The sequence below is a fragment of the Astyanax mexicanus genome, chromosome 8 (assembly GCF_023375975.1).
Source record: "Astyanax mexicanus isolate ESR-SI-001 chromosome 8, AstMex3_surface, whole genome shotgun sequence".
In the NCBI taxonomy this organism is placed as follows: domain Eukaryota; kingdom Metazoa; phylum Chordata; class Actinopteri; order Characiformes; family Acestrorhamphidae; genus Astyanax; species Astyanax mexicanus.
In genome coordinates, this window is record NC_064415.1 from 6,374,303 (window position 1) to 6,390,949 (window position 16,647).

General features: G+C 37.5%; 3 protein-coding genes across 3 annotated transcripts in view; all 3 read right to left on the reverse strand.

Moving 5' to 3' along the window:
- LOC125803813 (E3 ubiquitin/ISG15 ligase TRIM25-like) overlaps window positions 1-16,647 on the reverse strand; it is a 269,398-nt gene that overhangs the window by 242,564 nt on the left and 10,187 nt on the right. The gene's annotated exons all lie outside the window — the stretch shown is intronic.
- The window catches only part of LOC125780508 (tripartite motif-containing protein 16-like), a 112,038-nt gene continuing 101,308 nt past the window's right edge, over window positions 5,918-16,647 (reverse strand). The window contains exon 7 of the mRNA XM_049482117.1: window positions 5,918-6,219. The gene's annotated coding sequence lies outside the window, so the exon portion shown is untranslated. The remainder of the gene's footprint in view (window positions 6,220-16,647) is intronic.
- LOC111197349 (tripartite motif-containing protein 16-like) lies at window positions 6,227-11,212 on the reverse strand. The gene is made up of 6 exons (XM_049482107.1): window positions 10,606-11,212; window positions 10,086-10,181; window positions 9,625-9,858; window positions 8,820-8,979; window positions 7,846-7,902; window positions 6,227-6,880 (listed from the first exon to the last, which is right to left on the reverse strand). The coding sequence occupies exons 1-6, from the start codon at window positions 11,194-11,196 to the stop codon at window positions 6,345-6,347; spliced, it is 1,674 nt and encodes a 557-aa protein (XP_049338064.1). The 5' UTR covers window positions 11,197-11,212; the 3' UTR covers window positions 6,227-6,344.

The window sequence follows — 16,647 nt, forward strand, 5'->3', positions numbered from 1 at the left end:
TATACATTTCTTCATATAAATAAGTTTCATAAGTTCAGACCTTATGACAGCGTTTCTCAAACTTTTTTCTATCACGACACCCTTTAAAAGTATGCAAAATCTCAAGGCACCCCAGTTTACAAATCGGGGGCGGGGGCGCGGGGGGGGGGGGGGGGGTTGCTGGCGCAATACTTCAGGTGAGAACGAGGAGAGTTGCTGGCGGAATATTTTATTTCAGGTGAGAAGGGGGGGTGGGGGGGGGGTTATTTACAATTAGCGCGAAACCTGCAGACTTTTCAAACGAGTGAAATACTCTGCTACACTCACTGCTGAACTACCACTGGATGAAGAAGTTAATGGCTCCGATTCAGAGTTATCTGAACCTGCAGTCTTCTTTAAAAAAAAAAAACGTTCCATGCGAGCTTGAGCGCTTCACACTACTCTCGCAGTGCATCGCGTGGGGGAAAAACTTTACAGTGTGTCCCAATTTAGGGGCCGCATCCTTCGGAGGCTGTATTCGAAGACAGATTGCGTCACAGCTGCGCAGTAATACACCGCCTATCTCTGTGGGTCGCATCCTCCAGAGTATGCTGCCTGTGAATTGGGACACACCCCGACACGCGCTGACTCTGGAAAGGAAATATGCAGGTGATGCGCAATATTTTGACGGCACCCCCGATGAAGCCAGACGGCACCCCAGGGTGCCGCGGCACCCTGGTTGAGAAACACTGCCTTATGATATTATTTATTTATTCAGAATTAATAATCTTATCTTAAAATTAATAGAGTAGTTACATTCAGTAACAAGAATACAAAACCTGCAAACACAGACAGGATTATTTATCTAGCTCTGTCTAATTTACGCTAATCTGTTCTGTTAACGATCTTAATGATGGTAATTTAGTGGGGATCATGTTGTACTCTACATGTGAAATAGATTCAGGTGTGCTGACAGTATTAAATCAGGATATTTAATGGTTTTATCCAGTAAAAGTGCAGCACTAACACTTACTTATTCTATACATTTATTATCACTGTGGGTGTAAATCTATATCAGTGCAGCACAGGATCTAACAAAAAGTAAACAAACATGCCCCCTCCTTCATCATTATTAGCATTAGCATTAGCCTCAACTCCTTTAAAACTCCAAGTTAAAATAGAGTCTAACTACTTGTTTTGAATATTCTTCTGATTTTACAAAGCAAAATGATTAATTTTACTATAACAGCAAAGAAAGTTTACCTTTAAATGTACATTTTTCTACATCAAACAGGTTCTAGAGAAGAGAGGAGCTAGTTAGCATTGATGCTAATGTGTGCTGAGTGGTTAGAGAGCTAACTGGAGTTTAAAAGGTTTATAACTGGAGTTTAAAAGCTTTAGAAAATGTTTCTGCAGTGCTGAATCATGTGATATTGTTCTGTTTTTATTTTTATTATTCTGAAACATTTATAAAATCAAATTTATTGCTTAAATCCTCCTTAAAACCCCATTAATTTCAGTCACTTAGAAGCAATTTGAAAAAACACAGAAGACACTCTCCAGAGCTAATTCTCCTCTCTTCTTTTTAACTTTTTTAATTGTTAACATTATTTCATGTAATAGAACATATCTGTTAAGGGCTTTAAAGAGAAAAAAATGTCTTTTAGTCTTTTGAAATCAGTAGGTGAAGTAAAGTAGCACAGTTTTCATAGCTTTGTGGGTTTTATGCTGCAGAAAAAACTCCAGACAAACTAAGCTTCTTTAATATATTTACATTCTACTAAAATACATTCATTTACAATGAGAATATATCATTGCCTAGTGCAAAATCCAACATTATGTTATCAATATTAACATTTTAAAAGCACAATATATTCATTATAGCTTTTAACAAAAAAAAAATGTTTTGGGGAGGGGGGGTTCCCTATAGGACTCTGTGTCACCGCATAATCTTTTGTTCTTAATGGCTTTATTATTTTCCCCTTACATTACATTTACTTTTATACATTAAGTAGTTTTGAATCCAGTACTTTTACACTTTTACTTAAAGAGTAAAAAGCTTGAGTTGATACTTCAACTTCTACATAAGTAATTTAAACCCTAGTATCTATACTTCTACCTACAGAGTAATGAATGGAAATACTTTTCACACCTTTGACAGGGATTAGTTTAGTGATGTTGATAAATCAAAAATCTGAAAACGTCGATACTGGTCAGTACATTTTAAAACAGTGTAATTATGTTGTAGAGTGAAGAATACAAGCTAAAGCATTTATTATATTTTATTATTATTTCTATATATTGTGTTTTCATTGTTGTGATAATAAATCTGATTGGATCTGTTCTAGTTCTAGCATAGTCTAAGAATGCTAGGTTTAATGCTGCAAAAGAAACCAATGAGAAAACAGCTTCATCTTCAGCCATTTATCCCAGACATCTGCTCCTAGTGCTCTGAAAACCAGAACTAATAGTAATAATTAGACAAATTAGATCCTCTGTTCTGAGCTTTCAGCTCCCACTTTATTATTAATAAGATATACCCCACAACATTACAAGATTACAGGAATACAATCTGAGTACATTACAAATAAAATCAAATTAATACAGAGAACTGTGTAGAGTTAAATGATAAAATGCTCAAACAAATCAACTCAACATAGAAGCACATATATTAAATTAATTAGTTTAAAACTGCTTTAACACAAACACCTTTTATCTGCTGTATCGATTTTATCTTCATACTGTGAAAAAAATAAATAAAAATGTTCCCAAAATTTCATTTTGCTGTAAAGTTGCTACTTTGGACATATAACGGTTTTATATGACAACAATAATAGGCATATTACATTAAATTATTTCAATATTAATCAACGAATGTGTTTCCTTTATCTGTGGATTCATGGTTATTCATTAGGGATTAATCAACTGTAGTTTGACATGCCACAGGTACAGATCCCTCCCACAGACGAAGTCTGCTGGCTAATCCTGCTGTGTACTGTCTCAACTGAGGTTCTTAACCAAAATGATCAAAATGTTTTTTTCTTAAACTGATCTAGTGTGAGGGGTGGAGCCAGGGTTGTTCTATGCAGGTTTCCTTATTGTTATGTTACAATAAGAAGGCATCCAAACGGTTCATAGAAACAAATGATTCCTGACTCCAAACTCTTTCATCTGATTTATATAAAATGGATGGATAGATTTTTTGGAGCTTGGATTGTTTATAATATTTATAGGGTCAGTCGAGACGCAAGCGGAAATACAAAAGCTAAAAACGTGTTTTACATAATATGTCCCCTTTAACTTCTAAAAGGTTAAAATCATGTTTTTGACTCCCTTGAAAATAAATGTGATTAAAATATTAGTTTGCAAATTTGATAGCTCTAAATGGTGCTATTTGTTTTAATCTAATTTATTTAAAGAACTGAATAATTGAGCTACAATCAACAAGTTAATGTGCATCAGTGGCGATTGCTCTAAGACTGCAAGGGAAGCTCAGCTTCCCCTAAAATGTAAAAAAAATAAGTGATTAAATATATACTATTGTGTGTACATGTCACTGATTAAATATGCGCTACAGCGCGCTGAATCAGCTTCTTATCACTGGTAACGCCGCGGCTTTCCTCTCACTCATTCCCGCAGCGCTGCTTTACGGTACGCGTCCACTGGCACTTTTCTTCAACGCAGGTCGCCGTGCCGGATCTCTTGGCTCGCCGCGTGTGGGCGTGTCCGTAACGTTTTTGAATTCAAATGAAGCAACAGATGTAGTCAATCATAAGTTTAATATTTTACCTTTTTAGTCAACTTCACTGTGATCTATAGTTGTATAAATCCATATTCCGCCATTTTAAGCCTCTCTTCTGTGTTTAAAAGGCGCCTGTTCTATGTGTGTGAGGCTCGTCTGTGTGTGGTGTGGCAGCCTGCTGTTCCCTGATTGGCTGGACGCAGCGCGGCGGCCGGATTCATTTGAATAAAGTTGAGATCTGTTCAACTTTCCTGCCGGAGGGCGGGGCTGCGCTCAACGCAACGCAACCCAGTATGCACCGCGGCATGCGGCGGCTCTCTCCATTGAAATGAATGGGATGCGTCGGGGCTTAAAGGTGCTTGCACACTGCACGCGGTAGGTGCGGCGCGGTACGCTGACCCCCATAGGATTCAATAGTGTCTAGAGCGGTAGAGCGGTGCGTCGCTGCCGCGGAGCAGAGCGGAAAGCGGCGCGTTTCCCCGCCCATAACCACGCCTCCACCGCGCTACCGCTTACCGCGGGCAAAGTTCAACATGGTTCAACTTTGACCTCGCGGCAAGCGGTACCTCGGCAGAAAACGCATGACGTGAACTCACGCGACTAGAGAGAAACTGTAGTCCAAACAACAATAAACGTGCGCGAGAGACTAATAATAGCGATTAGTGAATCCCCTCAGCTGTACATCACTTCCCTACACTCATATAGAGATAACAGGAGGAAGAGAAGAATCAGAGCTTTGTTCTGAGGCTGAGAAACATATACAGATCCACAGAGGCTGTAGAGACTCAAAACTACAAAACACCGCTCACAGAGGTGATGGGTTTTAGAAAACTCCGCCTATTATCAGCAGGAGACGCTTGGCGTCAGCAGCAGCGCAACGCACCCGCAACTGACCAGCGTAGAGCAGAGCGGCAGCACAGCGGAATGCCGCGCGGCATACCGCGTTCAGTGTGCAAGCACCTTAAGTGCCAGTGGACGCGTACCGTTAAACAGTGCACAGACTTCAATAGAGGAGCAAAGCGCGCGGCGAAACGAGACGAGTCATTGGATAAATGCTGGGCTTTGTCCCGCCCATTGCACGCGGTAGGTGCGGCGCGGTACGCTGACCCCCATAGGATTCAATAGTGTCTAGAGCGGTAGAGCGGTGCGTCGCTGCCGCGGAGCAGAGCGGAAAGCGGCGCGTTTCCCCGCCCATAACCACGCCTCCACCGCGCTACCGCTTACCGCGGGCAAAGTTCAACATGGTTCAACTTTGACCTCGCGGCAAGCGGTACCTCGGCAGAAAACGCATGACGTGAACTCACGCGACTAGAGAGAAACTGTAGTCCAAACAACAATAAACGTGCGCGAGAGACTAATAATAGCGATTAGTGAATCCCCTCAGCTGTACATCACTTCCCTACACTCATATAGAGATAACAGGAGGAAGAGAAGAATCAGAGCTTTGTTCTGAGGCTGAGAAACAGACACAGATCCACAGAGGCTGTAGAGACTCAAAACTACAAAACACCGCTCGCAGAGGTGATAGGTTTTAGAAAACTCCGCCTATTATCAGCAGGAGACGCTTGGCGTCAGCAGCAGCCCAACGCAACAACAACTGGCCAGCGTCCAGCTGAGCGGCGGCACAGCGGAATACAGCGCGGTGTACCGCGTGCAGTGTGTAAGCACCTTCAGGCAGTGGGCTGGCCTCGGCCGGCCCGGACGCTCAGCTTCTGCATGATGATTGGATGATCTGTCTGAGGCGGAGTCCATTTTTGATTGACAGCGAAATGAGCGAATCAGCGATCTTTTAGTGTAAATCTGTTATGGGAGCATTTTCATTCTGTTCTGAGTTGAACCTGAGATTTTCCTAATCCTTATAGCGGCATTTTCTTTATTAAAAACGACTAGCAACAAATCCAGCTTCTATTTCTGGTGCTTTTCTGTAGCTGCTTGTGTTTGGAGACTGACTTCTGTACTGTTGTCCATGCCTCTTGATGAAACCATCTCAGGACATAAATGAACAGGGACCAGTAGTAAGTATTGTGTTATTATTAAAAATAATTTAAATAATTTAAATTAATCAAGGGCTTATTTAAGGAAATTAAAACTGTGTGAAATAAATTTACAAGCATTTTTTCCTTTACCAACTTTAAAGATTTTGTGTAATGTTTTTTTTTACTGATGATTTTATGTTTATTCATGTCATAGCGTCTTTTTTATGTAATTGTTCAATGTAAAGAATGGGTACCTTTTTGTTGTGTAGTGAAAACTTGAAAGTAATGCCTTTTGTTTACAAAAAAAAAACATCTCAGGGAGAGTAGAATTTACGTATAAATAAAACTACATATGTTAAAATGTAGGCCGAAATTGAGCTTCTCCTCCTTGAAAGACCAGAATCCGCCACTGATGTGTGTACTGTACAGTAATTTAAGTGTCTATTTTCTATTATATTTTACTATATGTTGTATATATTGTGTTCTTTCTGCATACTAAGTAGGGTCATGCACCCAGGTTTTTACACACATGTACTTATGTACCTGATTTATTTAAGTTTACAATATCTCCCAGCACTATTATAACTTTATTTGATCAGCTCTACAGTCTAGATTCTGCAGTTCTTATCTGATCTCATCCAGCTCTTCTCTTTGTTCTGCATGTTCATCTATTTTGCTGAAAGTAAAAGATTTACTGATGAGTCGAAGTCTAACAAAAACCCAGCGTAGAGCGGCTGAGTGAAGGTGGTCTGGACTCTGTGGATGAGGGTCATGGTATCAGAGATGCTGTAGAAGGACAGAGTTCCTGCCCTGTGATCCACATACACTCCTATTCTAGAGGAGACGGGCACTCCGGAGATTACAGTATCTCTGTTATTGTATCTGAATGTGTATCTGGAGGAATCACAGAACAATCTCCAAGACTGATCACTATTACCAAACACACACTCCCCGCCTCCTCCCTCCCTGCAGATGCTTTTATAAGACACTGCTATACCAACCCCTCCATCTCCTCTCCACTCAACCTCCCAGTAGCAGCGTCCACTCACACTCTCTCTACACAGAACCTGAGGCCACATAACAATGCCCAATTTATATATCCAATATGGCTGGACTGTGTTGCTGCCGGTCACCACTGTGTTCCTCTCAGACAGGAGGAGGTAATTATTGGCTGTGTCTGGATCCAGTGTGAGCTGACAGGAATCTGAAAGAGAGAGAAAACTCATCAGCTTAAAAACTGGACAATGTTTTAATAATTTAATTATCATTAAAATGTATTATTCTAGACTTATAACTTTAATTTGTTTAATTATATTTAGGAGACTTCTTTAAATCCCCCCTTAATAACTTAATTTTTAGCTTTACAGCTTGCAGTGGTTGAATATATAAAAATATAATAAAACTGTAAGATTAGATGTGATTGGGTTGTTTTGTAGTTAGTAAACTGTAGAATGGTTATTTTGGTATTGGAGATGAATTATAGCTAAAAAAAATGTTATTTTCCAATTTTCATTTTCAGTTTTATGTTTCTACTCTGTTAACAGTAATATAATCAAATATGAAATGCCAATAACTAAACAATATGTATTTTATGTCTGTTCTGGTTGGCTGTGAAACTTTTTTTATATTAAACTGATGGTAAAATTTTCAAAACAGTTAAAACATTAACACTTAATCTTCTTCTCTCTTTGTTTTAATGTAAAATGTTGAGGATAAATCAACAGTATAATAATTTAAACATTTTATTGTGATTTTTTTATTGTGATTCTTCCATTCAGTTTTAAACAAATGATAATGTGTTAAAAATGAATAAAATTCTGTATTTAGACGTGCTGTGGAATATAGTTTAAGGTTATAATATGAAGTTGAAAATGTAAAAAACTCTGTTCTGTTAATGATATAAATGGTTTAAACTATTTAACGCTGAATCGGAATGAATTGGTCCATTCAGGAAATGTACCTGCAGTTCTAGACTGGGACAGACGTAATCTCTGTTCAGCCCATCTGGTGTTTTTAATGGAGAGGTATACTTATCAGATTAAACTTTGTGTATTTGAACATTGTGGTGTTATTTCTGAGAGTGTGTGAGAATGAAAAGGTTAAAGAGAGAGAGAGAGACAGAGAGAGAGAGAGAGAGATAGAGAGAGAGAGAGAAAGGGCTGGACTTACACTGCAGAAACTCTTCTCTTTTGAGTTCAGGAGGAAGAATGATCTGCACTTCCTTCACTAGAGGAAAATGTACACAGTTACTACACAGCATCACTGAGCTTCTGTTCCCTCTGTACATTTACTACAGCATTAAAATAATCTAATACTGGATTTTCTCTCCATGTAGATGTAGAGTCTTAATCTACCCTACCTGGACTTTCAATCACAATAAAGTCACACCTTATATACAGTCTCAACCACTTCAGTCCAGAAACTACTGACCACTTCATCAGGATTTAGAGAAGAACCTACAGTGCATTCTGAAACTCTTCACACTCTTTTACTTAAAAAAAATCCAAAATAGTTTTTACTTTGTCATTATGAGGTACTGAGTGCAGTATGATTATTTATGGAATAATTATTAGGAATGTACTAAGAATTGATGGTAAATATATTTACATTAAAGTGTAAATATGCTTCTTGTTCCTGTCTTTTGTAAGAAGCACACTTCTAGTATACTTTGTTGGATATAAAAATATATTTTAATATACTGTACTTCAATTTTAGGCATGTTACAAATTTACTTTCGAATTTATAAATTAGTAATGTAATTTAAGTTCTAAAAAGTTACATGATACATTGTGCTTTAAGTGAAGTACTGTAACAGTTGTTATTAACATACTTTGCTAAATATGTACAAAAGTATATTTGGAAATAAGTATTTTAGAAATATATTGAATTAAATTAAACTAAAATTGTATTTTTACACTATATTGTACTTATTGTTGTTAGAAGTGTGATCAAAGTTTACTTTCAAACATTGGATGAAAGCATAATATTAATGTACTTTTAATATATTTTAAGTAAGTACATAAATCTGTTAATATATTTACAGCATACCTAGACATTTCTCAACATGTTTTAAGTACAATTAAGTATATTGTTTTTTTCACCAGGGTTTACATAGAAAATGTGATGAGATTTATTTAATATACCTGCAGCTGATGTCTTCTCAAATTCCTCTTTCCAGAATTCGTCTAGTTTTCCTCTCAGCTGAGAAACAGACTTCATAACAACTTCAAAAGTGTTGAGAGGACTGAGAGTAAAAGCAGGTGATGCTGAAGATCCAGGAGGAGCTGAGAGAGTCTGAAAACTCTACATGTAGACAAACAACAAACACATAACACCTTCAACAATTTCTAAATCATATTTATATTGAATTAAACCAGGTAAAATCTGGCCTAAATCTGATCTTATTAGTCATTCATGATTCAGATGAATTATATATGAGACAGTGTGAAAGGAAATAAAAAGTCTGTGTTATTGAAATCTGATACATATCCAATATCCAAGACCGATCAGAATTGTGATAGAGAGATAACAGACCTCATAAACATTTGGACTGATGTCTCTGTTCATACTGAATTAAACGGTACATATCACAACTGACTCTGACTTTAAAGAAATTTCCTATAACATTGCTGAACACAGCCAACAGATGGCGCTGCTGCAGCATCAAAGAAAAATAACAAGCTTAGAATTGTTTGAACAAAAGAAATGAACGACAGAAAGAGTTAAAATGACATGCCCTTTTTTAAAGTGAGCTGGAACTCATTCTCTGTTAAGATCAGCTTTCAGTCACTGTTGAAACCGAAACTTCATGTGAAGCTCTGCTCTTTAGTGCATGAGCTTCAGTTTAAGAACTGTTCAGACTAATATCAGATATAGATCACATTAAAAAGATGGTGTAAACAGTCTAAAATAAACTTTGTATTTGGGGAGAAAAACAGAGTCTGTTACCTGGAGGAAATGGATGTGATCCTCTGTGAATGAAAGCTTCTCCAGATCAGCATCTCTCCTCTTCAGCTCTGTGATCTCCTGCTCCAGTCTCTTCAGACGTTCTTCAGCTTCACTCACTGCAGCTTTCTCCTGATCACTGATCATCTGCCTCACCTCAGAGCGACTTCTCTCAATGGAGAGGATCATCTCAGTGAAGATCTTCTCACTGTCCTCCACTGCTGTCTGAGCAGAGCGCTGGTAGTGGAATCACAGAGAGAGGAGAATGTTAGGAGCAGTTCATTCACATCAATAAGTGGGAATACTAATACTAATGAAAGGTACTTAAAATTGCATTGTAAAAACAAGGACACCTTTAGTTAAATAACTAAATAATTATCCTGAATGGGAGAAAGTTTGAACTGTTATTGAAAGATTTATTTTACAAATCAGATCTTTATTCTTCTACTTATTTTAAAAATTACCTTGTGAGTCTCCACAGCTTCTATTAACTCCTGAAGCTCCTTCTCTCTCTCCTGGATTCTCTTCTTGTATTTCCTCTGTGTTTCCACCACCTGCTTCTGCAAATAAACCAACCAACAAAACACAATTAAAAAATCAAATGCCACATGTCATGGGACAGGTATTGGTATTGGGTCCCATAATTTCGCTGTCTACCATCGAAGCTAAAGAACACTGCACTGACCTGTGGGATATGTGTGTGGAGTTTCCTGCATTGAAAGTGAATGTGAAATCTAAGTCACTGATTACATTCACAATTATAGCCAGATACCACCAGTCACAATCATTAACACCCACTGTGCTGTCCACTGTGGGTGTTAATGCCTTCTGAAGACCTGTTTGTAAAGGACTAGTTTTACATGGGTGGGGTGAGTTAGTCAATTTTAACTACAGAATGTAAGGAAAGAAATATGATTTGCATGAGATAAGGAATATCAGTGTAAATGACTAAGATGGGAGCAGCTACTCCATTTACACACTGACCTGTTTCTCAGATCTTTCTGCTTTAAGTGACACTGTATCATGTGCTTTATGGTCATCCATGGTACACAGCATGCAGATACACTGCTGGTCGGTGTGACAGTAAACCTCCAGCAGTTTATCGTGCTGAGAGCAGATCTGCTCCTGGAGTCGTCTGGAGGCTTTGACCAGCTTGTGCTTCTTAAAGGCTGGAGATTGGTAGTGAGGCTGGAGGTGAGCTTCACAGAAAGAGGCCAGACACACCAGGCAGGACTGGACGGCTTTGTGTTTTCTCCCAGTACAGGAATCACACTCCACATCTTCAGGATCAGCAGAAGAGTGATCAGGAGGAGCAGCCTGGAGTCTCGTCTTCTTCAGTTTCTCCACCACCTCAGCCAGCATGGTGTTTTTACTCACGACAGGTCTTGAGGTGAAGGTGTGTCTGCAGTGAGGGCAGCTGTAGATCTTCTTCTGATCCTCCTGATCCCAGAACTTGTTAATACACACCATACAGAAACTGTGTCCACAGGGAATAGTAACTGGATCCTTCAGGAGATCCAGGCAGACTGAACAGCTGAACTCATCCTGAGCCAGTGAAACATTGGCTTCTGCCATTTTAAAAAGTGAAAATCTTGTTTCCTGGCTCTCTGTTGGAGAGAAGTGAACAGAACTATCCTGTAATTCTACTTATTAGCCAAGATAACAATACTCACACTGTCTGACTCAAACAGGAATTATTGTACAGACTCAGGTAAACTTAAATTAATGACAAAACTGTAGATCCAGACACGACACACACCGATTCACACACTCACACACCTGCAGGTAATCCAGGAAATGATCAGATTTTACTTTCACTCTCACTTAAAGAGACAGACTGCAATTTTCTAACATTTGGGGATTTGGAGACCTCTCTGGTGAGAATGTGTAATTGCACAGAATGTTTAGAAGATTAGACAAGATAAGACACAACAATCAGATGGGGTGTACAAGAACTCAACATTGGCAGCTTGAACTTCTTAATCCTGGTCCTGCCGCCCTCTGCACTGCACATTTAGTGCTTTCCCTGCTTTCAACACACTCAAATCAAATAATCAGCTCATTAACAAGACCTTTCAGAGCTGCAGGAATGTGTTTAAAAACTCCAGCAGCACTGCTGTGTCTGATCAACTCCTACCAGCACAACACACAGCAGTAAGAAAAAAGAGGCAATGAAAACTCTTTTTCAGATTATTTAAAACACACACAGAATATGGGTAAAATCCTGACACATAAAATTACAACAATTTTATCTTACCTCAGTCAGTCAGTGACATTACAGAGTAATAAGAGAATCTGATCTGTGGGAAAGTAGTTCTTTCCAGTGTAAATTGTCCAGGTTATTCCTTGAGCAGGCTGCCAGAGCATCCTCTGAAAAGTACATTTTAAAGATATCCAGGGGAGAGTGACTGTCATCTGTAATAATAATAAATAATATTAATAATAATATTTCTGTGTTGTGTCTTTTTAAAACTCTGTTGTTGAAGCTAAATTCGCCTCTTCTTCTAATTACTGTGACCCTCTAATAAACTGAATTTATTATATTACTTATTCTTCATATACAGCTTCATTCCGGAAGCTATAAGACTCTTAAACTCCACTTAACAACACACTGCACTGACACCAAGGACAAATTACTGTTTACTGTTTACAAACATGGTCACTTTACTTGCACTGAGACACTTTATCTCCACTGCTCTAATTCCATAACATGCTGCTATAGCACACTTGCACTCTGGACTTCATGTTGCTGAAACCTTTCTACTCTCTATTTATTTTTATTCTTTTGGGGTATTTATCTATCTATTTTGTATATTCTATTTCTTTTTTATTGTATTCTTTTTTTTATCTATATGTCTATTAATAACAGCTCTTTGGGTGTAAACTGGATCGTGAGATCACAATTTCGTTCCACCTCATGTACCACATGTGATGCGAATGACAATAAAATCTCCTTGAATCCTTGAATTCTGCAGGTTTATTATCACTGTGGGTGTAAATCTACAGCAATGCACCACAGGATCTAACACAAAGTAAACAAACATGCCTGTTCTTCATCATTATTAGCATTAGTCTCAACTCCTTTAAAAACTCAAAGTTAAAATAGAGTCTAAATACTTGTTCAGGATATTCTTCTAATTTTAGAAAGCAGACTGGTGTATTTTATTAAAACAGCAAAGAAAGTTTACCTTTAAATTTTAATTTTTCTACAAAAAACAAGAATAATAGAAGAGAGGAGCTAGTTAGCATTGATGCTAATGTGTGCTGAGTGGTTAGAGAGCTAACTAGAGATTAAAAGCTTTAGAAAAAATAATCTGCAGTGCTGAATAGTGTGATATTGTTCTGTTGTTATTTTTATTACTCTAAAACATTTATATAGTAAGATTTGGCTCAAATCCTCCATAAAAAAACATTAATTTTAGACTCACTCAGGAGCGTCTGATAAACACAGAAGACATTCTCCAGAGCTCATTCTCCCCTCTTTATCACATTTTTTAAATGTTAACATAGAAAATACAAACGTATCATTTCACGTAACAAAACATTTAAAAAAAGAAAAAATATATTTTGGAATCAGTAGGTAAAGTAAAGTAACACAGTTTTCATAGGTTTGAGGGTTATATTCTACAGTGCACTAGAGGACCGAAACCAGAACTTTTATACTTTTACTCAAAGACTAAAAAGCTTGAGTTGATACTTCAACTTCTACAGAAGTATTTTAAACCCTAGTATCTATACTTCTACCTACAGAGTAATGAATGGAGATCAGTTTAGTAATGTTGATCATGCTGCTAAAACAGCTTAGTAAAGTTTGATTATATTGATGGTCTATTTCATATTTTTATTTCTATATATTGTGTTTTCATTGTTGTGATAATAAACCAGATTGGATCTGTGCTAGTTCTAGCGTAGCTTAAGAATGCTTGGTTCATAGCTGCAAAAGAAACAGATGAAAAAACAGCAATATTTAGCCATTCATCCCAGACATTTGCTTCTAGTGCTCTGAAAAAACCCCAGAACTAATAGTAATAATTAGACCTTCTGTACTGAGCTGTCAGCTTACACTTTATTATTAATAAGATATACCTCACAACATACAATCTGAGTACAATTCAAATAAAATCTTATTAATACAGAGAACTGTGGAGAGCTAAATGATAAAATGCTCAAATAAACGTGACAGCGATGATACAAATATTACATTCAGTTAGTTCCAAATTAGTCAACGAATGTGTTCTCTTTATTTTTGATTCATGGTTATTCATTAGTGATTAATTAACACTAGCTTGACTTTCATCCCACTCCCCCCTTTGAAAAAAGTTAGTTATAGATATTACCGTATCATCTACTCTACCTCTATAAAAGGGTAAAACGGCTGATTGCCTACACCCTCCCCGGATTTAGTTATCCCTGCCCTAGTCTGGTTCTTCAGCCACACCCTGATAAACCTCGAGGGAGACTGAAAGGATCACACTCACAAGTTGCCTTCCAATCTGAATTTATTAAGATGAAAGACAATCATTTATAGTGGTACATACATGCAAGGACAGCGAGAGAGGAAGTCCCCTCTCTCATTCATTCAGCAAAGGTGTAAGAGTCTAGCTGAAAAAAAAGAGGTGTGAAGACTATTTGCTCGTTAATATCAAACTAAAGTGTACAGTAAGATCACAGTGTACGAAAATAAGACTGTTCTCATACAGAGTTCCCTAATGGTGGAACAAACTTTCTTCCACTACCAGATCAGGAGAATCTCTCACTATCTTTAATAAACTCCTGAAGACTGAGCTCTTCAAAGAGCACTTACTCTCCTAACACCTCTAACTAACTAACTACTTCTAACCTCATTTCCTTCTTCCCCTCCTTTACTCCTCGATCCCATTATTTCCCTTTGGCCCTATCTAAAGATGTTTTTACCTTTAACCTCTATTACTTTTTGTACTTCACTATTGTAAGTCGCTTTGGACAAATGCTTCCGCCAAATGTAATGTAATAATGTCTTATATCATGCAAAAAGTACATATGCAAATTACAGTGTGTTCATTAAAGTCCAAAAGTTTCTGGGCTGCTTGTACGAGCCACGAGAATCAAGATTAATCAGATAGCCATAAAAGGAAAAAAAGAGTAGAGTATATATGTGGATTATTATAAATCAAGCGAGTAGAACACACACCTATTTTACATAGTATATGTGCGAAATATACAGTGATAAATGGAAACCAGTACAGTGCAGGCGCGTGCTTTACTAAACTGAGGTCCTTACTGTTATGTCTACAGCACGTAAAAGATAAATCCATTACATTGGCTAATGTAGCACAGACCATACAATAACCTTTATAGTCATAACTAATATATTATACAGCAAAATAGCATAAATAAATTAATAAATAGAAAATGACAAAGTAAATGAAAATCCCTTTCCAAATATTTTGACACTGGGACTACAATATTAAATGTACGAATGCATTTATATATCTTGGCTAATGCCTTTTAAAAAGCTTTGTTAATTTGTTAATTTTCAAAGTAGCCTAATAAAAACATAGAAAATAAATCTTACCTTAAAAAATTTAATACCCCAGTTTACTGTAAAACTACTTGAGTAACTAACTCCTCACTAGGTCTACTGCAGCGTATGAAGCTTTTAATTTCTTGTTTACATTTCCATTCCACCTTAACAGTTTCCCGGCATTAAAACACTTTTTTTCCTACGTTAAAACACAGTTACCTTTTTAGACTGTAGTAGATGATAAAAGTGTTTTATCACACACAGTCCATATAAAACAGAACATGGATTCCCATTTGAATGTTCTGCATCACATTAAAAGCGCCAAAAGTAGTAACCACAACCTGAAGCCTGAGTGCCGCCACATCAGCTTTTAAGGCAGAATGCTAAATTAGCAGCATTTCAGGCGGAATGGTAAATTAGCAGCATTTAAGGCGGAATGGTAAATTAGCAGCATTTAAGGTGGGATAGCAAATTCATGAGTTATTTATGTAAGGAAAAGTGTGTTTAAAGTGCATATTTAAGAAAGCTAAGTAGATAGAAAGCTACCTACACGTAATGCTGTAGCTTGCGCAGTCTGCTTACCTTAACTTAAACCAAAACATGCCAACCACCTGACCAATAAAGAGCCAGCAGCCAGGTAAACAAGAGGAATGATTATCATCATGGAATGGTATGATCCACGTTAGGGGTGCTCAAAATAGTTTCACAATATTCTTCCAGGCATAGTTACTGCATTGTTTTTGTAGTATTTAACATTATATGTAAGAAGTATATTTAAATGTTTGACCCCCCCCCTCCCCAAACTATTGTTAATACCCCTTTAGGGGGGTTGAAATCTTGCAGAATAGATCTATGGCCTATACAATGTTCATGAAACTCTTTACACAAAATCACTCTCACATTTAGAATGAGCCCTTTAGGGCTCTGTCACTTTTATGCAAATAAGCTGTTGATGGCCATGTCGCATGTTAGTGTTAGCTAGTCCTAAATGTCATAAAACGAACAAACTAGTTCATGCTTAACTGTGATAGAAGCACGTCTCCATCATTGACTTGCCATGGGCAGTAGGTACAGATTCCTACCTAAGACAAAGTCTGTTGGCTAATCCTGCAGTGTACTGTCTCAACTGAATGACAGAAATGGTTTCTTCAACTGATCTAGTGGGAGGGGCTCTGGTGGGGGTTTACGGGTAAGGGTGGTTCTATGTAGGGAGCATCGAAACAGCTCATAGAAGCAAATGATTACTGGCTCCAAACCCTTTCAGCTGATTCACAGAAAATGGATGGATGGATTTTTTTGGAGCTTGGATGGTTTATAATGTTTATAGGGTCAGTCGAGACCCAAGTGGAAATACAAAAGCACGCAAAAAGTGAGTTTTCCATAATATGTACCCTTTAACTTCTAAAAGGTTTAAATCATTCAGATTTTATTAGGATTATCATGTTAAGAAGAAACCTTACACTAAATATTTCCCTTAACAAATCTGATACATTTAAAATATGCATTTTTACTGAAGGAGATGA